The following is a 23,874-nucleotide window of genomic DNA, read 5'->3' as shown; positions in this document are numbered from 1 at the left end:
AATTTATAGGGAATATTATGAGCTTAGGGGATTGTTTGAGGTATACACGAGCTGATGCAAAATCGACATCATTTTTCTGTCGGAGTTCTCTGGGAGTTATTATACGGAGTAAATAAAAAACAGTAGTTTAAGGTATTCGATGCATAACTGGAATATTTGTAAAAAACTGATGACAAGGTTTCTTCTGCAAGCGTATGCTGACAACTATTGTTTGCCATATCAGCATAGGCAGAACTCAAGGCTTTTCTGTTAACGGATTTAAAATGTTAATTTTTTGTTTGCGAAAAACGGGGACACCGCTTAGTATTCGCAATTCTACTTATGAATTCAAGTAGATTGTTTTCTGTCTAGAAACTGGTTTGTTGCGAGACAATTTGCTTAATGATAAATCATCATCTAGATATGTATTTTTGAAATTATTATATATTTTAGAGCACACATTGAATCAAAGGAAGGATGCAGGGAGGAAATGAATATAATTGAATATAATCTCAAAAAATATATGAAATTCTTCGAAAATGTTCCTATTGTGGGACGTTGAATTATTTGAAAATAATGGTTTTTAATAAAGTCGGCAAATTCTATAAACAAGCGAAGGAAAGGTTTTTCTTGGGCTCCCCGAAATTCCAAATGAGCTTTTCATATGAATGACGGTTTTGAAACATCGTGTATGCACCAGCTATTAAAAATAGCAGCAATCTCGATTCATTAATATGGTTGGAGTTGAATTATTACTTGTTAGATAATGTCTAAATGACAAATACAATAAAAGAAAGTTAGCTGAGCGCTGGTATGGGGTATTGTACATTAATATTTATGTGAGGATAAGCATTCACACGAGTGTTCCAGACCTGTATTAAATGTGATTTGATACAATCACCATGATGTTTATATTTTACACCATAATAATACTTATCCAGAAACACAATTTAGTTTTGTCTTGTTCTATAGCGAAACGTTTAAACCAATATTTGGCCATGTATATTGGAAACAATACAAAACCTTATAAGTTTGGAAACGAATTTAATCATTGTAAAGTTTATCGTGTCGTCTCGACGGAAATCTACGTAGCAATATGACGCCGGCGCTCACGAGATCTGATATGCATTTTTAATAATACGGAAGACCCCGAAAGTTTAAAACTCGTTACGTTTGCTTGGCACGCCACTTCGTGTTAGAGCATAAGATAACCTATCATAATCAACATCACACCCAAAACCAGCCCGGACTGAATTTTCTAAGAAACGTTTTAACGTGAGTCTCCGCCAGTTTACTCGACACGTTTGCGTTATTAATTTTTTACGTGCCTTTCTACCAACAAGGAAATATTTCTTTTATCAGATTTATCTAGTTTCGAACTGAGCCATTAAATTCAATTTAGGAATAGTCGGCCAACGGCGAAAACATTTCCTTTCGTCGACGTCGAGTTTTTCGTGTTTGATTTTAGGTCATTAGAATGCGCTTTCATGTTGAACATCAATTTGCAGGTGAATAATTTGCAATGCGCTTAAGATGTGTATGCATCTCCGTTCATGGAACCTGTAAATCAGCTAAATTAGAGTTTCCAATTAAATTTAGTTTACGTTGAAGTTGGTATACTTAGTCGTCTTTGCTCTATTCAATTCACATTTGGAAAAGTTATTTCGTTTTCGATCTCGCCACTTGGTTTTATTTCCTTTCAATATCAATTGAGTGACTCAGTAGTTTTGTATATTGTTTGTGTCTTTAGCTGACATTTTTTTGCAATGTCTAATTATTTTTGAAAATCGGCGCGCATTAGATTACTACGTTCTTTCTGCATGCCTCTCGTGTCAGCATGTCATTTGATTCGGCAAAACCAAACCATTTGGCTATAGTTTTAGCCGAACTCAGTGGGGAGGCCGTTTTATATATGTAATTATAATCTTCAGCATACTGAAAATAAACTTTATGTGTTGTATGCTCGATTCTGAACGTGATATTGGAATGCTTTCATGAGGAGGTTGTGTTTTTTTTGACAGTCAAATATTCGGAAAGTTAAGAAATTCGAATCGTTTTAGGTTCTGTACATGTATTTGTTCTAAAAACATTTATTTCCTCTAGGAAGCACTACAGTTCAGAGGTTTACTCCCAAAGTTAGAGTGGTTGGGATGATTGGTGTGTGGTGGATTAGGGGACCGGACATGGATCCCTTCTTTAAAGGATTAGAAGGAAATCAAGATCTCGCGTGGACAGGTTTGCTATATTCCTGAAGTAGAGCTTTTGCCTGCCAGGATAGTCGATCCCGATCGAGTGTCTTCCGATCTCACAGTCTGAACTTTGTATCTTGCGATTCTCGATAGGTTTTGGGTTACGTTTATAGAGCTCCACGTAGAAGGAGAGTAAGATATGTTAAGGATATCTCCACTGGTCCTGGTTTTGCGCTGTGCGTCGGTTAACTTGGAGATGTTTCTTTTTCTTTTGTTTGTTTTTGTTATTTTCTGATGTCTCTTCCAATAGCTTTCGAGATGTCTTTATTTAATCTTCTTAATAATGCACGATTTGTTGTGTTTGTCTGTCATTTCTCTTCTTTCCTTTATGCGGGTTTCTGCCTCCGGGCTGAGCTTTCCTTATTTGTTTCTGACTTTGTATTTGTTTGTTCCTTTAGGCCTTCTTTTATTGCGATATACCAATTGGTAAGAGTATTTTCCAGGGAAATTCAGGAAAACTTTTTTAAAGGATAATAGTCCCTAAAAGTCCCTTGTCCCATTGAGAAAGTATTTTATCTGTAATATTTTATTCCTATCTGCCACCGTTTACGAGTTATTTGAAAAATTCGTCTATACCAAACGTGATTTTGTTAATAATACGAGTAGAACGATGTCCGTTACAATACAAGCAATTTATTCGAGAAAATTTTATGGCTACTTCAATCTTATATACATGGTGGTAATTTACTCTCATTACTGGCGGTTCAGTTTCTGTTGATAAAGGATTCTCCTCTCTTATGGAAGAACCAATTATCTACATATTTTTATGGTGTCTTTAATACTGCTTTGGCATGCTACAATTTTTTTGTTCTTACTTAAAAATTTTAGTACTGATGTATTTTTGTCCTCTCAGTTATTTTTCTCGCTCTAGGTAATTCGATTCCAGTCATTTTTCTTCCATTTCGTTCTGTTTGGCTTCTGAGTTTTCATAGGATGTAACCGTGCAATTCCCTGTACCCTGTGATTATATTATTCTGTTTTTTTCTTGTTTCTGTCACCTGCAATATTTTCTCTATCTCTCATGCCTGACTTCGGTTATCTGCCTACATCAAGAAATGTTTTTTAATCTCCGCCACCGCTTAACCAAGTGGATTCATATACTCTTCTATGCTATCGGCTTCTTTCTCTAATTGTTATAGTACTCATTTAGGGTTTTACTTAGTCGGTATTTCTGGAGAGTTCCTAGCAGTTTTTGTTTCACTTTTTTATAGGTGTTTTATTTATTGAATATCGGCGGCTGGATAGGATTTACAACTTGTGAGGCTGTTGCCATCCGCTGTGATCAATGGGATGCAATTTATTTTATTTTCTATCGCCTTTGAGCCCATCTAGTGGAACATGATGGTGTTTACTATTCATCCCTTGTATTGCCTTGAAATCTCCCATTAGTAAACGTTGTTCGATTTCGGTGGTTCTTTATGTTCTTGGGAAATTTTAGAGTTTTTCAGCGCTGTGATCGATTATACATTGACCTGAAGGATTACACGTTAATGTGGTTGGTGGTCACTTGAAAAGCGTTGATTTCTATCAGATGGATTCTGTCATTTGTGAAAAAGCGAAATCTAATAAAAACTTCAAACCTTGTGCATAGCATTCCAAAATAAATTATTGCCACGTATATTGAATATATAGGGCTTGATTTTTTCACATTCGTTTTTCTCACTCAATACATTAGTTAGCCATTGCTTAATGCTTTTGCTGCAAATAAAATATTGTATTGTGGTACTCAGATGTACCGTTTGAAGGTCGAAGTTAAATAATTAAAAGTATATCGAAAACTTCGAGAATTGAAAAGGATAGGAATTTCATCAATATGAATATTCATGTGTATAATTCGATGAAGTAGGAAAACTATATTAAACGCATACTGTCCACTCATGGAAATAAATTTACCACTCTTTTATGGCGGTAGCCGTAATCTAAAATATTTCGGAATGGGGCCTAACAACGATAGATTGCATGTTCGGACTTCTGATTTTTTTTCTTCATTAGAAAGACGGAATATTGAAAAGCTCCCGTAAATTACACCAAAAAACGTAGATATTATACAGTCCGCTTTTCTTATCGAATAGGTCGAGGTCAACTAGGCATTTTTCATAATATTATTTAAGTTCCGTTGGCGTTTGCACAGCGTGCTCACGTGAAAAATTGCAAGGAAAATGTACAAGAACACTTCGCATTATAATTTATGGGATATAATCGATTTCACACACGGGGCAATATTTCTGCTGGTATGACGCTATTGAGAGGTTCGGAATATTTTGCATGCGCCATTTCACCCGTTATTGATAGCTGTGTCTTAATTTGAAAACAGCTCAAAGGTGGAGCCCAGGTTTCCCCACATAACTCCAACGGCTTCAACAGCCTGAAATATCGTACAGTTTATCGCGGTTCGTCGCGTTTTAAATCGACCGAACCCTATTTCATTAATTTTCCAGGCAATAAATTCAGTGCCAATTAACATAACAGTTTAGTTTTCGAACTGGGACGAATCTTCAAAACCGTTCAAGACCTCCAATTTCCGTCGCTTTTGAGCTTAACAAACATTGCAGTGTGTATTTTTGATCAAAGCAGTTTATGTCCTGTGCTAAATACTTTCACGTCGGAATATGATAATTTTTTTGAAAATTATGCACATTTTCAATTTGGGACATACGCTTCTAACTACGAGAGGACGAGCAAAATGTCAAACTTACTTATTTATGTTAAAATAATTTTGAAACGTTTTCAAACTAGAAAAGATTCCGTACGTGCCTGTATAGACAATTATACACGAGGCATGTTCTAAATTATTTTCACGTTGACTTTAAATAAAGCAACATGAAAAAGGTCATCATATTAACATCACGCAACTCATTTTCTGGCTTTAAAAATAAAATCGTAAACGAATAGGCGGTTGTTCGATTCTTTATGTAGTAACTTACATGGCAACTTTAATTTGTTCTTCCAAATAAATAGTGACTATTTTCAAAATAAATGAATGGACAAAATATGCAATTGATTAGGAATGTTTTGTATGGAAGTTTCACGTCTTCAATCAGCAGTAGATGGATACAATCGTTTGAATTAATTGTCGTTTTATTTGTGTGTAAAAAATGTTTAATCAAAAAGTGTTGTTTCAATTTCGCATAATTAGCTTCAAGAAAATTCGTTTTTCAATTAAAAATTATAACTTAAATGTGAACAACATCTGCACAATCTGTCATTCTGCAAAAAGGATCTAGAAATTGTGGAATATTTTCATGATATTGATATGCAAAATCAAAAGGTTTGATGTATAGTGATATAAGCCCTTACATAGATGACCCTAAGTGCATTTTTTGTGTAGCTGAGTCTGTTTAATTTATAATCTCTACAAACATTATAAACCTGATGCTTGCGAAACCAAGTGGCTTTACTCAACGATTTGTAGTGGCTTCAATACGAGAATTACAAATATAGTAAAGTATACATAAATTGATTTATTTTGCTTGATATCTCAGTTTAATCAATTGACTGCTGCATATTTCAAGAAGTTTTCAAGCAACTTTATTGACAATTGTTTAATGGTGAATTCTGAATATCTAGACGACTCATTTAGTATTTGAATCACGCAGAGCTGCCGTTATGCTACACGACTGGACGTTCCTGCTGTTTCCATCTTGGAAAGCGTATGTGTATGAATTTACTATTTTAGTTTCTTGTCACGTTGTTCTCTTTTGTTTTTGAATCCCATAGAGCTAACGTGTGAGTTTTGGCGCGTTTTACCTGAAAACGGACACGATATTAAATTGTTTGCAGAACAAATAGATTATAGCACAGTTATAAAAGTTGGTTGCCAAATTCTGTTGTTCCGAACTGAAGTCGGAATACTGTATATGTATTTAGATGTATTGTTTATAGGAAATATTCTGCGCTTCCTGTTTGTTTTAAATGCCGATAGAGAATCCAGATTAGAATAACTTCAATGGATATTGAATGAACCGTGTAAATAAGCTAATACACGTTTTACGGATGATCACAAATGATAAATGAATTATGAAGGCACAAAGTGAAAACACGATAGATATAAAAAAATTACGGAATTTGTTGCTGATGTTCCTATTTTGTCTCTTGACTAGCATTAACTCGTTTAGGGTTTTGTAAAGTATTTCGCGAGCCTTTTCTAGTAACAGGGAATTATATATTGCTTAAAGTCATGTGTTTATATGAACATTTTAAACAGTTGCATACTGCTACCAATTAAGCCGGTTATAATGGTTCATTTAGATCACGTCCAGAATAAGATATGATAGTAAAATTAATTCAGGAACAAAGACTTTCGTTAACTTATTGCTTTCAAAGAGAAGTCGCTTATTTATTTCCTTCCAATGCTGTGCCAGTTCACATTCAACTATCAACACACTCATATGTATCAAGTTGATGTCTATTCACTTGAGCTTAATCCAACTGTAAAAACGTCGAAAATAAAAGCTATTGATTGGCGGAATCTTCTCTATCGGTTCAATCCGCCGGCACCAACGTCAATAAAGCCAATCTAATTCAATCTAAGCCATTTTTGCTGCAATTAAAGTGAACATTAACTGGGAAAAGGCGCCACTAAATATCAACTATCGGAGAGCTGATGTTATATTTACCAGAAACAAATTTACTTTTTGTCAGAACGGAAACTGTTAAACCTTCTTTATGGCTTATAAAGCTTTATCTGTGCGGAGCTAACGCCGCAAAGCTGTTGGCTGAATTGCGCCAATTTGACCGGCGGTTAATGCTAAAGGGCAGGACTCGAGAAAAGGTGACAGTTTTTGGCTAATGGCCTAATTGGCTGCAAAATCTCAAGCACACAAGGAAATAGTCTCGGGAAATTAGTGGACGATTCCGAAACAGTCTATTAGCTGTTACGTAATTACGAAAGTTTCAGAGATCGTAATGCCCGTTTCATAATAGCAAACTTTTTTCTAAAGCTCACCGGGCCCTTCAAAATTTAGTTTTTATTAGATGAAACAAAAAGTCGGACCCCCCACTAATGATTAATGACATGTATATTAAAGTTGTGGAGTAGCAGTTCCCTAAAAGTTCACAACTTGAAAAAGAGGTCGTCCTGGCGTTGGCTTCTTTAATTGACAGGCCCTACTAACTGATATAAAGTTAGTTATAAATTGAAGGACCCGAGTGTCGCTTATGATAGGTGTAATTAATGTTTGCTTGCTTCCAAGGGGTGTATCATTTTCGCCGGGTTTTTGTCGTAAATGGTCCATTAAAAGTGCAAAAGTGCGATCATTTTAAATGTGAGTTGGTGGAGAGCCCATAATCAAGCGATAGGGCGAGCAATTTTATTGCAAATGTTCCGAACTGAGTTTTGGTTTGTCACTGTTGCTGTTTGTGCTTTTGGGGCTTTATACATGAATTTGTCGAAAAGTTTCATTTAATTCGTTTTCACATTATGCATCAGTTTCGATTACCTCAAAGTCAAAGTCTTATATTGTCACGGTCTTGTGTGCTTTGTAGTTGAGGCTCAAGAGGTTGATGCAGTCAAGTTCGTGGTGCTTTAATTACAATAAATGCATTTGCTTGTTAAGCTGAGCACGTTCTCGATGAGTACCTACTGCTGCTATATCAGCAAAGAGCTAATGCTGGTTCGGGGCTTGAAAATTTCTAGTTGGTGGTTTTCGCACCAAATGGTTTCGGACCAGACTGACACTCTAGCGATAAACAAAGTTAAAGCCCAATTTTAATTTTCTTTTTCTTCTAAATTTACCAATGATAAACTCATAAGCTGCGATTGCATGCTGTGATTAATTGTGAATGCGTCGACGTATCAGTCGTAGTATATCGAACTAGATAGTCTATAGATAACTAGATAGATAGGAAATGTAGTAGCGTTCCATGCATATGTATACTTTATTAATAACAACATGCATTTTCTTGAGCTCGACTTGAATAAGTAAACTAATCTAATAATGCTAAATTGTGGTTGCTTTGATTAACAAACCTACCGCATTCAAAGTTGGACAGCAATTCTATTCTATTCTATTTCGAATATTCGTTAACCAGATTTTTTGTCAAAGGCTCGGTAAAGCGAGTATTATTTTACCTACTCAATTATTGTAACCGCGTAATTTTCTTGCAGATAATTTTCCGAATATGAATATCAGTAACGGTTCTTTCATTTGTAAGACCCACATACTTCAAAAGATTGATTTTCAAGAATTACTTCCATGATATCCGATAGTGGCTTTGTACTGTGTATTTTTATCTATCTGTATTTTTCTATAGCTCCATTTATCTAATAATCAACAAAAGTGTTATGGGCTCGTCTTTAGCAATTCCATTAAAAGCCTTTTTGCGTCCAGCAGCAAATTCAAACCGATTTCAAGATTTCTCTAAATTCTGTTATTCCTTTCCTTCGCAAGTTTCACCAATTTCCATTGAGGTTCCTTTGCTGAATAGAGGCGGGTCGTTTGTTTGACTTCAAATTGAAACCGCATAATATGGCTAACGAAATCAAGTACAACGAACTGAAATAAAGTCAAATTAGTAAGCTAATAAGCAGAACGGTCTGTGTCGCCCATCACTTTGGTAACTACTTTTCAAAGCCCTTGTAACTTCATTAAGATTTCAAGAGAAGTTTTGAAATGCAAATTAATCAGCTAAATGTAGCCCGTGGGAGGAACGATTTCGTTTAACAATACCAATGTCTCTGGCATTGAGGACTATTTCATTTGAGCACATTAACAATGTCTGGATAATACTGTAATTCACATATGAATGTGCAGATCTTCAGTACGTTTCGAGAGTTGCGCTTGTGGCAGAGAACTAAAGGATTCCTGTAAAGAACATGGCATCGTTAACAAAAGCTAAAGTGCTGGAGAGTTCGCATGTGTTACTTATAAGCCTTCGACTTAAGAAAACGATTGAATCAGGTTTGCATTTATTGACATCTGCAAATTGCACCGAATGTGTATTTGATCAATCCGTTTTGCACTTCTTCGGTTTAATTTCCAGTTCCATTTAGTTCGATTTGTTGTTGGCTTTTTTAATTTACACCCAATAATTTAATTTATAAATAAACTGCCATGTAAAATGTGGTACTGTTATATTTATCTGTTAGCGAACAACTTGTTGGTGTTCTATTTACTGTTTGTTCTTTGGCAATTAATATTTTAATAAAAGGACCGGTAATTAATAACTTTTAGTGGAGCTTTCCCGGTTCAGTGCAACATTTAATATTAAAGTCTATTTAACTTTATTACGGATAAAACGACGAGTCTTGTGCCGTTAGTTTATTCGTAATCTAATTTTTGTCGGCAAAAAGTTCGACATGAATATTCAATTATTTTGCGCGCGGCTACGAAAGGAGCAAACGCTCAACATTAATTTCGGTTATTGTTTATCCGAACAAAGTAAAACTGAATAATGCCATCAACTGAATAGGCAAACTAGCGTTAGAACGTAATCCCGTATAAAGCTTTCATTAGCGGAGGCACCTACCTTGTTTTTGCTCTACCACGATTTTCGCTCTTATTCATTTTGTATGACTTCACTGAAAACTGTTCGCCTGAGGTCATCGAATTAGTTCAAAACTTTGTTGATCCTGATATTTGCTTCCTGCTTTTTCCAACTTCACGGCGTTAAATAACAAACAACTCTTTTAGCAGATTTTGCTGTAGAACAATTACTGTGGCTACCATTCTCTTAAATCACTTTGAATGAGAATATCTTGGCGTTCTGCTCAACCTAATGTTATAACTATTGTTATAGTACTAAAGTTTATATTGCTGATATGAACATCAATTAATCTTTGCGGTTCTCAGGATATTCTTCACTAAGGATTCTAAAAAAAGTTGTGATGCTAATTAAAATTGGAATAGAATATGGCTGGTTGTGCTTCCCAAAAAAATGTTACTGGAACATTTATCTGTTTTGATTGTTTCTCTGTCCTCAATAATATATCAGGGGATTAGCGTTTACATCAACAATACGATTAACTTATGGCAACTGGTGACACTCCACATTAATACTAAAGTAGTAATGTAAATATACAGCTATTACTACGATAGTTTAATCCTATTCCAAACAAAGACAGGCTTCCAGCAGTTTTTGATTTAGAAGTAGTTATGCAACGTTTTTTTAACTTTGCCAATTTAACATATTCGATTCGAGGAAATGTGATTTTTTTAATGATATTGTCAGCTTTGTTACGTTTTTCTAAAGCTGTAGAATGTCGAACTAAATATTCTCTCAGTATTTCTAAACCGTCGTTATTGCCAAGAGCTTTGGAGAATCCCGAATTGAATACAAAAGTAATTCCATATAGTGGACCATCAAAACCATTTTGAGATCCTGTCATGCAAGAATAAGCACTATAGAAGCCACGGAACATTTTTCCAATATTTTTTTGAAGAATTGTCAGGAATTAGACTTCGATAGTATTCCATGTATCTGTGACAGACGGCATATAAAATCGGACCGTATATATACAGACTAGGCCATATATATCCACTACCGTCTGTCCCTGTTTTCGAAAAACCAAATTTTAACAATTTGGATGATGTTAGTAACATTGGATTGGAACAAGTATTTTGAAACAATTATAAAGAACATTAAAAACCCCTTGACCTATTGATTATCTCTCGTCTTAACTCTCTTTTTTTAAGTGCAACTTTATTTTAAAGTTTTCTGAGAGGTTGGCCCTACGTGCCGTTTGGATTACATTTGACAACAGTTGAAGTAAGAACGTCGTCGTACGTTCGTAACGAAGTCGAAATCTTCAGCTGAAATTAAAACCAAGCGGATTTGTTAATAAGTAATAACTATGTCACAATGGCCCAGTTTTTCAGATTCTACCGTGACACTTATCGTAAAATTTATGCTTTTGATACTTTGCTTGATACTAAATTTGCGTCGCTAAGACCGCACTGAAATTTAATTGAACATTATCGAGTGAGGTGAAGTGTTATAGCGGGAAACAAGAAGTTATCAATTGTAAAAAATTAATCATACTACTAGAACTCAGAAAATACTCATGTGACGGAAGTATTACAACAATGAATCAACATTTATGAAATTTACTTTACACATTTAGTTTCAAATAATTTTGGTATGTGTGATTAAATAATTGGTATTTCGAGCCTATCGAAAATATTGGATATGTTTGAATTTGAGGCGGTGAAAAAATCACAAATAATTACAATGAGTTCCTGATGTCAGTAATTCAAAATATATTAAAAAACCAGAACGCATTTCCCTTTACTTACAACTTGGCAAACGCATACGACTGTCTGGATAGGAATATACTTCTAGAAGAGGTAAGGTATGGGGTAAGAGAAAAAGCATGGTATTGGCTCAAGTTATATCTTTTTGAACGGGCTCAAATTGTAAATATAAATAAAAACAGACAAAACTATCAATCAAAAACATTATATAAAAATGATGGTATATCTCAGGGTAGTATACTGGGTACCCTCCTATTTGTAATTTTTATAAGTGATATATATACTGTCAGACAAAGTCCTGATCAAATAATTATTAACTATGCAGTCGATGTCAACCTGTTGATTGGAAACAACAATGTTTCTCACCTGCTAAATAACACCAATCGTGTTATTCTTGAGATAGTAAGCAAATGGTTCTTCGAAAATAAACTTATTCTGACCTCCAAAAAAGCTGCTATAATATTCTTCAGAACCGAACAGTCCCGGGTAGAAAAAATAGACCACTTTAACATAGCAAATGAAGAATTTACCGTAGCAGAACACACAAAGTTCTTGGGTTTGTACATGTATGAGCATTTAGACTGATCTTTTCACATAACTCAATTAATAAAAAAATTAAACAGAACCTGCTATGGAATACGAGTAATTGGAAAATATATGAACCAAAAATGTTTGAAGCTACTTTGCAAATTTCGAATCCCTTTTGCGGTATGGGATCATTTTCTGGGGTGAAAAGGCCAATATTCCAGAATGTTTCGGCACTCAAAAACGGGTAATTTGGATTATTAAGAAAGTGGACCAGGGTAGTATACTGGGTCCGGGATTAATTGTTAGTGTCTGGTATAGAATTTAGTTTTTTTTTAGAACACTAATACTTTTGAATGCCTGTGCGGGCTTCTGGACGTAATTTAATTTGTTATCATGCTGTGTGTCATCATGTAATAACTAAATTAAATAAAATAAAATAAAAATGTGTGTTAAAATATTTATATTTACATACATGCTGGTTTTTCTTTGTATCAAGTATTTCAAACGCAAACTGTCTCTCCACGTGAAACATTCCAAGTTGAAACCTTTTGGTGCTTAGATTGAGGAATTGGAAAAACTTGCCAACAATATCTTGCCGATTTGTTTTGAAAAACACATTGCATTTCGCATAATAACCAATCACTAACTGCAATCGTCATTAGTGACATGCACATATTATTTTAGATTTATCAAATCACAGTCATCTTACCATCTGCTGATTGTTCCCGAATACGGTGGTTTCAATGCACAGTTTGCATCAAAAGGCAGATAGATGTATTGACACTTACATTGACGATATTGAATACCCGATTAGATCTTTTGTAATCAAACCATCTAATAACGAGTCGAAGCCGAGACCAAATTCAAAACAGATATCAGAAGTTTGTGATTTATATCAGCGTCTGTCAAGCGGAAGCGTGATTTATCAAACTGGATGATAAACTGAGCAGTTCATATCAATTTAATGGCAGACATATATCTCACCTAGCTTAATACGACCGGATCTCTATCTATCACGTTGTTCCCTGTATTTTCAATGTGTTGTCTAACAAAAATGTACACAAACATTTAATTAAACATAAAGTCTCAGGCGTATTCCTTCAAGACACTATTTCTTGGCAAACATTTATTTACATGGTTTTGCGGGCTCCAGCATCTAAAACATGTAGTTTCAAGTATAGTAATTACACTATCTGAGACGATCTGAAATCGTAGCAGTGCAGGTAGAATAGAATCGACCTCATTACTTTTATAACAAATTTCTTTTTACGAACCCTGGTTTTCTTTATTTTCCGTTTTAATGATCCTCTCCTTGGGGGTAGGTAAAGAATATTCAAGTATTACGTTGCTTTTATTAAAAAAGCTTACATTGTTAAGAGTAACAGGAAACTTGATATACTGTGTTACTTAAAGTGGAAGCAGGAAACGTGGCTAAGATCCATTACTTCGTGACCTGTTTTGCTGAAATATATTAATGTTTTAAATACGCTTTTAATGGTACAAATACAATTTCAGAATAACTAAAATTAACTCATTATCAAATGTAACTGGTTTCATTTTCTGTTGTTCATCATTAGGATGTCGGTTTTTGCTCATGTGTCTTTAGATATTTTTTTGTTAGCAACAAGTTTGTGTGTTTTGTCGCACCGAACATATTGCTTGTTATGTTGAAGTGTTCCACTTCTATTTTATATTACCCTAGAACTTAGGCGTGTTCTTGCAACCTCATATTAAACTCATAAAAAGATGTGTTTGTTTACCTTTTCAACTTTAAGAATGTATTTTCTGTCATACTTGTTTAGTTATTGAATACAAAAATGGAAGGAATAATTTATGGTTATGGAAATTGACTGGATATGGAGGTTGGAAAATCAAAGAAAATTTTAGGCTTGAAAAAATCGATTAATATAAATATTAACCACATTCATGAATTTCCGGTCAATAGCAATCGATTTTGCTCCCAAATAAATCAGAATTTATGAACGACTAGCTTCGTCTATCTATTAATGACATTGGTCTCAACTTATTGGGGCCAGAGTGTTTCCCATCTTTTTACCTTCTATGAAAATATCTTGTTAACTTTCAAAACGTTGGCAATATTTTAGTATGTTATAAAGTAGGAAGCATCGCAAGGAGGATTAGCTATAACTTATCGACTAACGAAAATCTGAAATACATTTTGCGATTTCAAACTAGATAGAAGCTTTCACATTTCAACAAGTCCAAACTGGCACAATATGTACCTCAAGAGATCCACTGCCGCTGCACAATTGAATCTAAAAGGAATATTTTCTTACGTGTGGGAATGGCTTTAATGTATTCCCCGAACTGTCTGTAAATGGAGTTCCATAGATCATGGGACGAGAAGAAAAATAGCAAAACTTGGAATTCGTATACAAAACAATTTTGTAAGCTTTGGTTTGTTGTTCTCGCCTCATAGAGATATGCAATTTTAATGCCGAAAGCTTTATAGAAATACGCATTGCAGATATAGACATTTATATATGGTGCTATGGAAAATAAATATATTTCGGAACGCTGGTTTGCTGGTGGCGAGCATCGAACTAACTGTATTACACGGATATGTTTATTTTCGGCACATATTTCTATAGTCCATGTACAGCACAAACAAAAAAGGTGCGAATGTTTTTCCTTATAAATTTTAAATAAATGCTTATTTCGGGTAGTTTTTGGAGTTTTGGATTTAAAAATTAGATTATTGAATAGGCACACTTTTCATTTAAAGATCTGCTATAATCCATAGATAGCATAGAAATAACATGACTAGGTTGTATTTCGATTGATGTTTGCGATAATAAAAAATAGACATTTTCCCAATATTCCCATAATGGATAATCCATTTCGCTTCGTCTCTTTGCGAGACTTAATGACACAATTAGGTCCTATCGTGTCATCGGCACGAAATTAATTAAGTCTACACGTAATGTTTGTCATATATCAACGGCAAAAATTGGAAAGTCAGTAGACACGTTGACCTGCATCCAAAATTCCAGGCATTAGACTTAATTAGTGGAAGTAATCGCCTTTGCTTGTATCGATCTGTCGAGATGAATTATGGTTTGCTGTTCGGGCACACCGATCGTTTGATTCCAATTAGTATTTGTGGCAAATATGTGGCCGTACTACGGTTTTCGAAGACAGAAATTGTACTTTTGTATCAACGATTTGTCTTCTTAAAACTTAAATTGTGCGACTGTGTGGTGGTTGTAATAATTTTACTGTTAATTAACCTGTTAATACCCAGCTATTTTTAAGTTAAAAATAGGCAAAACTCAAATTTAAAAAATCAATGGCAAATGTTACCAATTTTAACGTGAAACGTTTAAAAACCACATCACACGGAACATAACTTTACTTCTGGTAATACCCCCTACGAAAACCCTCTTTTTGTACTGCAGTAAACGAAGCGTATGTTTAATACTGAGCATTAATCTAGAAAAACGACGATACAGCGGATGGAGACGTGAGGATGAAGATGTATTTGTGATCGTTTGTCCGATACGTTTGGTTTCAAGCGGCGATAAGAATTTTGCGGTAAAAAGCGGTTTTGAAACGGCTGAAACGCTCAGACTGAACAAGGAACCCCAAGTAGAATTCTACCAAAAGAACGTTGAATCAAACCGAGATAATAAGGACGGCGTCAAATACACAATCCACATAAGTAAGTTATGAAATAAAATCGTTAACTTGGAGCTGCGATAAATAATAAAAGTTTTCCATATAATCACAGTACATGCGTTGGGCAGAAGAGTGTTTAAATTGTCTGAACCAAAGAGAAGATTTTCTGTAACAATAAGGATTCAAGTTGTGGTTCAACTCAAATTCAAAGCATGAAAACTAGAATGATTTTCTAAAACTAATGCATGTTCTGAGCTACTTTCGGTTTCTGTTCTATTTCACAAAAAAACTGCTATTGCAGCATTGCAACATAAATAATACTATTTGATGTAACTCCTTGGTTTTGTTGCGTAATTTTTAGTTTATGAAGAAGTGGTGTAATGTTAATTTACATTCTTACTTGAACCGCCGTCTGCAAAGGAAACGATCAGTAAATTTTGTGTAAGTAAAACTTACGAATAATTAAGCCTATATTGCCAATTAACTGTAAAATGGTGAATCTGCTAACCATAAAAGGCTGGCAGACGGGCTAAAATAGAAAGACTAACGACCCAAAACGAAGAAAAGGTCCTGAGATAGTAGGTTTAATTGAATTTTTTAGTTTCACGGACCGCTGTTCATTATAAGTTAAGATATTTATGAAGATGATATTTCACAGGTAGCGGCGTTTTCACGGTAGCCCGTCAAATGCAAATTAACTCAATTAAACTGAATTTCAAGGTTTTTAATGAATATTTATATCTGAAGGTGAGGAATAGGGACCACTGTTCGCTCTTCCCGGAACAATAAATTTGCGCGTTTGAAATTCCGAGCACGTCTCTGCTTCAATTTAGAATATTTTTCTTATAAATCATCAACCTATGTATTACGTGATAAAAGGCGAATTTCTGGTTATTAATTGAAATCATTTCATCCAGTTATCTGTTATCGGTTCCATTTTATTAGGGGCTCGTTTGTGTCGAAAGCTTTCGGAATTAATATAGATGGTAGCCACCCAATAAATTTCAGTTATTGGAAAATAACCTAAAAATTCAGTGATAATTTAGATGTTGCTCTCGATGCTCCAAGTGAACTGAGACCTTTCTCAGTTGGGTGCTCTCTAATCAGTGCCTTCACAGAAGACAACAGGTTTTGTTGAGTTAAAAATGCACCAAAGTAAAAAGTAAGGGTGACCTCTGGAATTGTCCTAAAAATTTAGGGAGTTTGCAAAAAATTTCTTGCAAAAAGGAATGCAATGAATTCATTCAATTAATTTTGGATTGAATTGTTCGTACTCAAATGCAGGCGTACGTTTAACGGTGCAATGGAAACCGCCATCAATCTAAAACTATTTCTGGCACATCATTAATCATTTTTTTAGTTATTATTGTCGTTACCAATATTCAAATACATAAAGGAAATGACGGTTGAAATAAAAATTTTATTCGGAAAGAAAAGTTTTATTTTATACTCGAAAAGGGCAGTGCATCTTATGTTGACTGCCAGAATTTTAGTTGGGAGTAATATTATTTGAAGCGTATCCACATTTCGGAGAACTCGAATGTCAAACAAATAGTTGTCTGTTGTAAAGAAATGCGTTTGACTCGTTTATAGCCAAAGCACAGTCCCAATCGTTTCTTATTTTAGATCAGCTATCCAATAATAATGTATGTTTACTTTAACAATTCTTAGATCTGCACTGCCAAAACACCTTTAGATATCCGTAGTTTGTCAATTGAGGACATGAAAAATTGCTCGTCTACTTTTTGGGTGCATTATTGATGTTTATTGTTTAACATGTATCAACGATAATAGTCTGTTAATTTTTTACTTCAAATACATTATGGCTTTCAATTTGAAAGGTCAATCTATTGCATCTATTGTCAATTTGCCGTTTTAATTGTATCTTCGATTTTACTTCATTCTGCTCTTCACTTTCGAGAACTTTTTGTAAAATTGATTTTTTTATAGAACCTGTTATAAAACTGATTTTTAAATCAGGGTGGGTTATGTGATGGGATTAACTAAATATATAATTCAGCACGTTTGAAAATAAATTAATTTGAAATCAGTGCTCACTTTCCAACGAAGCGTTTCTAATAAAAGCCCTACCTTATGCCCCATAATTGTCCACTGTAACCCTCGTTAGTTGAGCAAACTTTGGTCCATTATTTTTGCGTACAAATATAATTATTCTTATTTAAAGTCTGGCCCTTTGCCTTAATTAAAATAGCATTTCACACGGGTTTCCCTTGGTGGTCGTACGTGGCACCACTGAATCATTTGATATAGTGACGTGTTGAATGCCCTTTGTAAATTTATTCGAATCACGGCATAGTTTAGGCGTGAGTTTATGTATATAATAGGCTCGCAATTGTAACGGTTTCAGCTGGAAACGGATACCGTATGCTGCCTCCGTTTTTTTTCGCACATATCACGACCAGAGTAATTGGTGTGTTGCTAAAAACCTATTCATTGTCAGTGTTTGTTTTTCATCAATTTAATTTCTGAGAGCTTTAGCAATGAATTGACGCTACGGACAGTGGAATTTCAATGAATCGGCCGGCCAATTATCAAATTGTACTAGAATATTGTGCTATTCGGTCTACATCAAAGCGTTAAATTAACCCAAACTAACCAGGTTAAGAGTGACATTAATTTGATCAGGATTCACTAGCCTTAACAACTGAAGCACAAGTTTCCCCAAGTATATTTTTAGTAAAAATGGGTGAAAAATTGACTGTATTCTTTTTTTCGTAGATTTCACCACTTAAATGTCTCGGAAATGCTTTGTCTCCTAATATCATTTTGAAAGCATGAAATGAACTGATCGTCATAGAAATGCAAATTATGAATGTAAATAATGTTTTCATTTTTTTCATGAAATATGCAGGTTTTTCAATGCAGTTTAATAGTTAAAAATCAGAAAATATAATTTTAAGATAAGAAATGAACTTATCGTCATAGAAGAGTAAATTATGAATGTCAATAATTTTTCCAGTTTATTTCCTGAGATATGCACGTTTTTCAATGCAGTTTAATAGTACAAAATGAGAAAACGTATATGATTTCTGCGAGTGACATATTTAGGACTTATTGTCTATTTTTGTAGAAAAAAATAGAAATGTATGTTATACATGCAAAATTTATGAGCATGAAATTATTATTTCGTGAACGTGCTGAACTGGTTTATGTGCCTGTTGTTGTATCTTTTGTCATTATATGCGCTATTCTTTATGGTTAATCTCTGTTCATTACGTTAAGCTCTATATTATCACTCACTATACGCTTTTACTGCTATATTTATCATCATCTTTCATAACTAAAAACACACTTCAGTTATCTGAGGTTTATGGCCGTCGTGGTACTAAAACCCACTATAAGAACATTTAAGAAGTGATAAAGAAATAATCACTATAAAGCAGCTTTTTCTGTGAAATACGACCCGTCAAAAATGTTTATGAAAGAAAAAAAGCAGTAACGTAACGGATTATAAAAATTATCGTAAACATTTTTATGGCCGTTTGGACATCACATCGCATATAGGCAGGTATTGTCGTAAAATGTTGTCTGTGCTAATGTAATGTGGATTTTGGTGAAAAGGGGACTTGTTTATTGCCTTCTTCATTTGGAATTTCATAGGATATTCAATTTTGTATTTTTTACATGTCGCATTATTAATGCAAATGTCATCAATTAAAGAAAATATGGAATGCCACGACGATGTGCAAACCAAAGTGAGATTTGAAGGTGGGAAATGGACTGATCGTGATTTTGAGTAAAGTGAGAATACGTTTAAAGCGGTAGATCGTCCGGTTTTAAAGTAAGAGTAATGACAAAATATTAGCATTTTGTATGCTCATTGTCATCAAGGCTTGAACACAAGTTAATTCAAGCGTTCAACAAATCGACATGTTTCAAAACTTGTTTTCATTGTCTTGTAACGAATTCCTGCCATTTTCAAGATGAACCAGGCATATTATGCGATTATGCATAGTTTTATGTGTATATGATCGAGTGGATAAGATACAAACACCACTTAATAAACATCTTTATATTATTTTTCAGTTATGTAAATGTGTTTATCTTAATTTGAGTTTCCATAAAAAATCCAGTAAATCAACTAGTGTTGTTTTTGGTGTACCAAGTTAAGTTTTTATATAGGGATATTGAACGGATTATAATGAGCCGGTTCAATTTTCGATAAGAAAAGTTGTAATTTGTAAATTGCTTTAGTTGATTTTTTGACTGCAGCACTTTTCAAAATAACTTTATTTAACCGCAAAACAAGTACTTAATAACGCCAGTGTTGCTTTTCCCAAAAAATATAATTTTATCTGAATAAAACGGAATTTTGTCAAGGTCCATATCAAGTAAAAGCTTTACTTCTTGGAAATCATCTTCCCAACTTAAAAGTCTCCCTTTTTCTCATATATTGATAAACCGAGTTACAGAACACGTACCCTTTTATTAATAATATCCCAATGTTGCTTGAGCTGTCCATTTTGGTGTGATTTCGTAAAAGTTTTCGGATCGTCTAGATGGAAAAGCTCCGGGACCGAGCCGAAAAGAAAATAACAAGAAGGTTGAATGGAACGGCGGTAAGGAAACTTTCGAAAGACAAACTCAATTTGGATTAAAGTGTTATACAAGAACTATTAACTTGGGCAGTAGAAATCTAAAATTGTAGGGGAACGGATTTGCTCGAAATTGTCTCTAGAGAGAAAAAGTTTTTGGCGTTTTTAGTTATATTTTACCGTTTACAAAGAAGACTTATTACTTTCTTTTGGTTTAGTTTACTAAGTTTGGAGCTAGCTTATCCTAGTTTTCCAAAAAGTTTCATGTTATAGAATATTAAAGCGGGTCCGAATGAACGCTTAATCACGTTATATATAGTTCTGGACGTGATAGCTTTTGGGAGAATCAAGTGAGAGAAAGCGGCACTTCAAAGTTGCAAAACTGAGGTTGTTCATTTTATACGCTCGGAGCAAGTGATATTGAAATCGACTACTGGTCGGAAGTATTTCAAATTTACATACTCTTTATTGGGTTGTTTAAAATTTTCGTAAGTAAGTGAAGTGCGTAATTATAGTCGCTCAATGAGCATTATAAGTTCAAACGTATACAAGATTTTATAGTTTGCTTTTTTTTACAGCTCGACGAACCGGAATGGACGGTGAGTAAACTCAGGATTTTCTACGTTGATGTGTTCTGGTAACGTAGTCAACTTAAGAAACTCATACTTAGTGTTCATTGCTAACCACAAATTGCAACTGAACATTTAATATTGCATACGGCTGGAACTGACATCGATATGAAGGCCTTAACAGTTCGGATACTACAGTAATATTGATGCTGACACGAACTCGCATGTGTGGTTATTTGCAATTACAAGTGTTTTGGGCTTGTGTTTATAATCGAAATCGGGTACCTCGGTAGTACACGACCAAACTCCAAAAAAATGACTATTTTATTGTATAACATTTGCCGTAATATCTTCCCAAATGGCATTATAAGAGCGATCATGCGTGCGTTATTGTACGTATATTCCGAAAATTGAATTTGGTGTTTAATTAGTGTTTAGACTAAAAATTAGTAGAAACAAATTGAAATTTTGCCCAGGCGTCAAGCGCTTCCAGTTTCGATTTTAGCAACATTTAATCAGGAGAGCAGAGTAGGTGGGTGGCTAAAGCAAACTCAAATAGTCATAGAACGCAATTAAGTTCAAGGCGGTTTTAGTTTTACATGTAAACTCTCTAGAGGGTAAATTTGTCTTAACAAAACTATCAAAGTGGATTTTTTTTATTCGAATTTCATACGCAGGTTTGCAAAGTTGCATGCCCCCAGTTGGACAATTTTTTTTTGATTTTGACACCAAAAGTTTCAAATCTGCTTGCACAAAAAATTGCCTAAATCAAAATTGCCCCCGAAATCTGTGAATTTGCCGTCAAGCGCTTCCAGTTTCGATTTTAGCAACATTTAATCAGGAGAGCAGAGTAGGTGGGTGGCTAAAGCAAACTCAAATAGTCATAGAACGCAATTAAGTTCAAGGCGGTTTTAGTTTTACATGTAAACTCTCTAGAGGGTAAATTTGTCTTAACAAAACTATCAAAGTGGATTTTTTTTATTCGAATTTCATACGCAGGTTTGCAAAGTTGCATGCCCCCAGTTGGACAATTTTTTTTTGATTTTGACACCAAAAGTTTCAAATCTGCTTGCACAAAAAATTGCCTAAATCAAAATTGCCCCCGAAATCTGTGAATTTGCCAGATTTTCAACTTAGTGAAGCTTACTGTCAAATATTACATTCATTCATGCAACCCGATATATTGAATTATTATTTTTTCCAGTCTGCTATGAAGTTTTAGCTGCAACATAAACCCTAAAATTTGAAAGTGGGTTCAAGAAAAAAAAATATCAGACCAAAAATGTGATTTACTTAGACCACTTTTTAAAAAACGAGATGAGCGAAAAATTGGACGGAAAACGTTTTTTGAGCTATGAGGTATGTCTTATTGCTTGTGTGTTGAAATACAAAAAGTCGAAAAAAACTACTTACGAAATCCCGGAATTATTAGCAATTTTTCATTGGTTTATTCATTCTTGAAAATAATCCAGGCTTGACTGCATTTCTGTTGTCTACGATTCATATTTCTCGCATTGTCGGGGTCACAAAATACGTGGTAATTGTCTTCTTAATTTTTTGGGTGTAACTTACTTTTTCTTAGAAAATTCATATCATTATGCCATGATGTGTAATTTTGTACCTTGGTAACCTCCAGGGTCTATCTAAATCAATTGGCTGATAAGGTTTTAATCACATTAGCATTTAACTTCCGCATGTTTCGTGTTGCTTTCTTAAAACAATGGCAACCTGCGGCCGACAATTTTTCACTGGATTGGAAGTCACGTTGTTGACTCCGTACAAACTTTGTGTCCTAAAATTAAATATACTTTGCTCGACAATTAAGCTGGAGGAGTTGGGTCCCGCATTCAAGAACGAGTCGTATCCAAGCCAGACATTCACCTCACGTTTCGATGTTTACCGAGATAGGCTCTGACCTGTGCCATTTTTATCTGTCTTGTTGGATGTTAAGGAATGAGATCTGGGTCTTCTAATCCTGCCTTGTTTAACTTCCATCATTGGACAAACACCAACTGTTTGGTTAAGTGCTTGATCATTCGACAATAGAAAATACATTTCATTGCTATTATCGATCTGAATGTCGTGCGATTATTTGACTGTGATGTAGATATGAACAAAACAAGGTGGATTTGCAAATGTGTGTTAATAGAAACAGATAAGGACGAAACGCTGCATATAAAGGAATCATCGTTCTAAGCGGTTAAGAAGTTGAAACATGTGATATGAGTGTGAAATACTTAATGGATGATGTAGCAAAACAGCTTTTGGTGGGTTCTTTGTCTTCTTAATGTTGTTTGTTGTTTTTATTACAGGCACTCTGCCTTGTTTGTTTCATTTAATCTTCTACAGCTCTGGGTTTTCAAAGCAAAGACAATTCACAGCTTTTTGTAAASTCGGAAATGAAATATCCATTACCTATCCTCCTTTTTATAGATTTTRTATTTTGCCATCTTGTCGATGTGTGAATGAATCAAGCATTTTAATTTGGCAAGTAATTTTAGCCAGCARCCAAAACAAAACCGGAAATAARCACCGGACAAAGGGCGACGCCAAGATAACTAATCCCGAAATGTATCAAGGAAACAAAGAGGCGCACAATAAGCCCGACCGTTAATTTGAACCGCARCGAATTAATTTGCATTGTTGGATTTAAATAAATGGCGAGGCGGCGATACATTCATAACTTATTTATGAGTCGGTACCCGAACTGTATGTGCTTGAAATGATGGCAAATCAATACATTTTATGAAATGTGTCAATTTCAGTCCCTCTCGCATACATATTTTGAATATTTTTGTTTTCGCTAAATATTCCAAATGAAAAATGACATAATGAAAAAGTTTATTCGAAATCATTTGTTTAGAGACCCCACCAAAAACAAGAAGTGCTAAATTTGTATAGTCCAAGTCTCCCGTTTGATCAAATTATTTTGGCGGAACTCAAAAACCAAATCGACGACTAAGAATACATCTAGAAAGTATCCAGAATCTTGTTCTAAAAATTATATTATATGTTTGTTTTTACAAACTTTTTTTTGGGTAGTTCGCCTCAAAAATTTTTGTAAAAAGGACAGAATTTCCTCACGTCTTTTATTACAGATTGATAAATAGTGCTTCTATTTCGCAATAAGAACGAATTATTTATCAAAAAGTAATCAAGAACT

General features: G+C 34.4%; 1 protein-coding gene across 10 annotated transcripts in view; it reads left to right on the top strand.

The window, feature by feature from the left end:
• LOC109534484 (tyrosine-protein phosphatase Lar) overlaps nucleotides 1-23,874 on the top strand; it is a 455,803-nt gene that overhangs the window by 273,004 nt on the left and 158,925 nt on the right. The window contains exon 5 of one of the 10 annotated variants that reach the window (XM_048669233.1): nucleotides 20,721-20,741. The exons of the other annotated variants lie outside the window; for them this stretch is intronic. Within the exon in view, the coding sequence (XP_048525190.1) occupies nucleotides 20,721-20,741 (21 nt within the window). The remainder of the gene's footprint in view (nucleotides 1-20,720; nucleotides 20,742-23,874) is intronic. 10 annotated transcript variants of the gene reach the window in all.

This window comes from Dendroctonus ponderosae, unplaced genomic scaffold (genome assembly GCF_020466585.1).
Source record: "Dendroctonus ponderosae isolate FM_Combo_2020 unplaced genomic scaffold, Dpon_F_20191213v2 Dpon_F_20191213_8, whole genome shotgun sequence".
NCBI lineage: Eukaryota > Metazoa > Arthropoda > Insecta > Coleoptera > Curculionidae > Dendroctonus > Dendroctonus ponderosae.
Note: the sequence above shows the minus strand (reverse complement) of the source record. Positions and strands in the feature narration are given on the sequence as shown.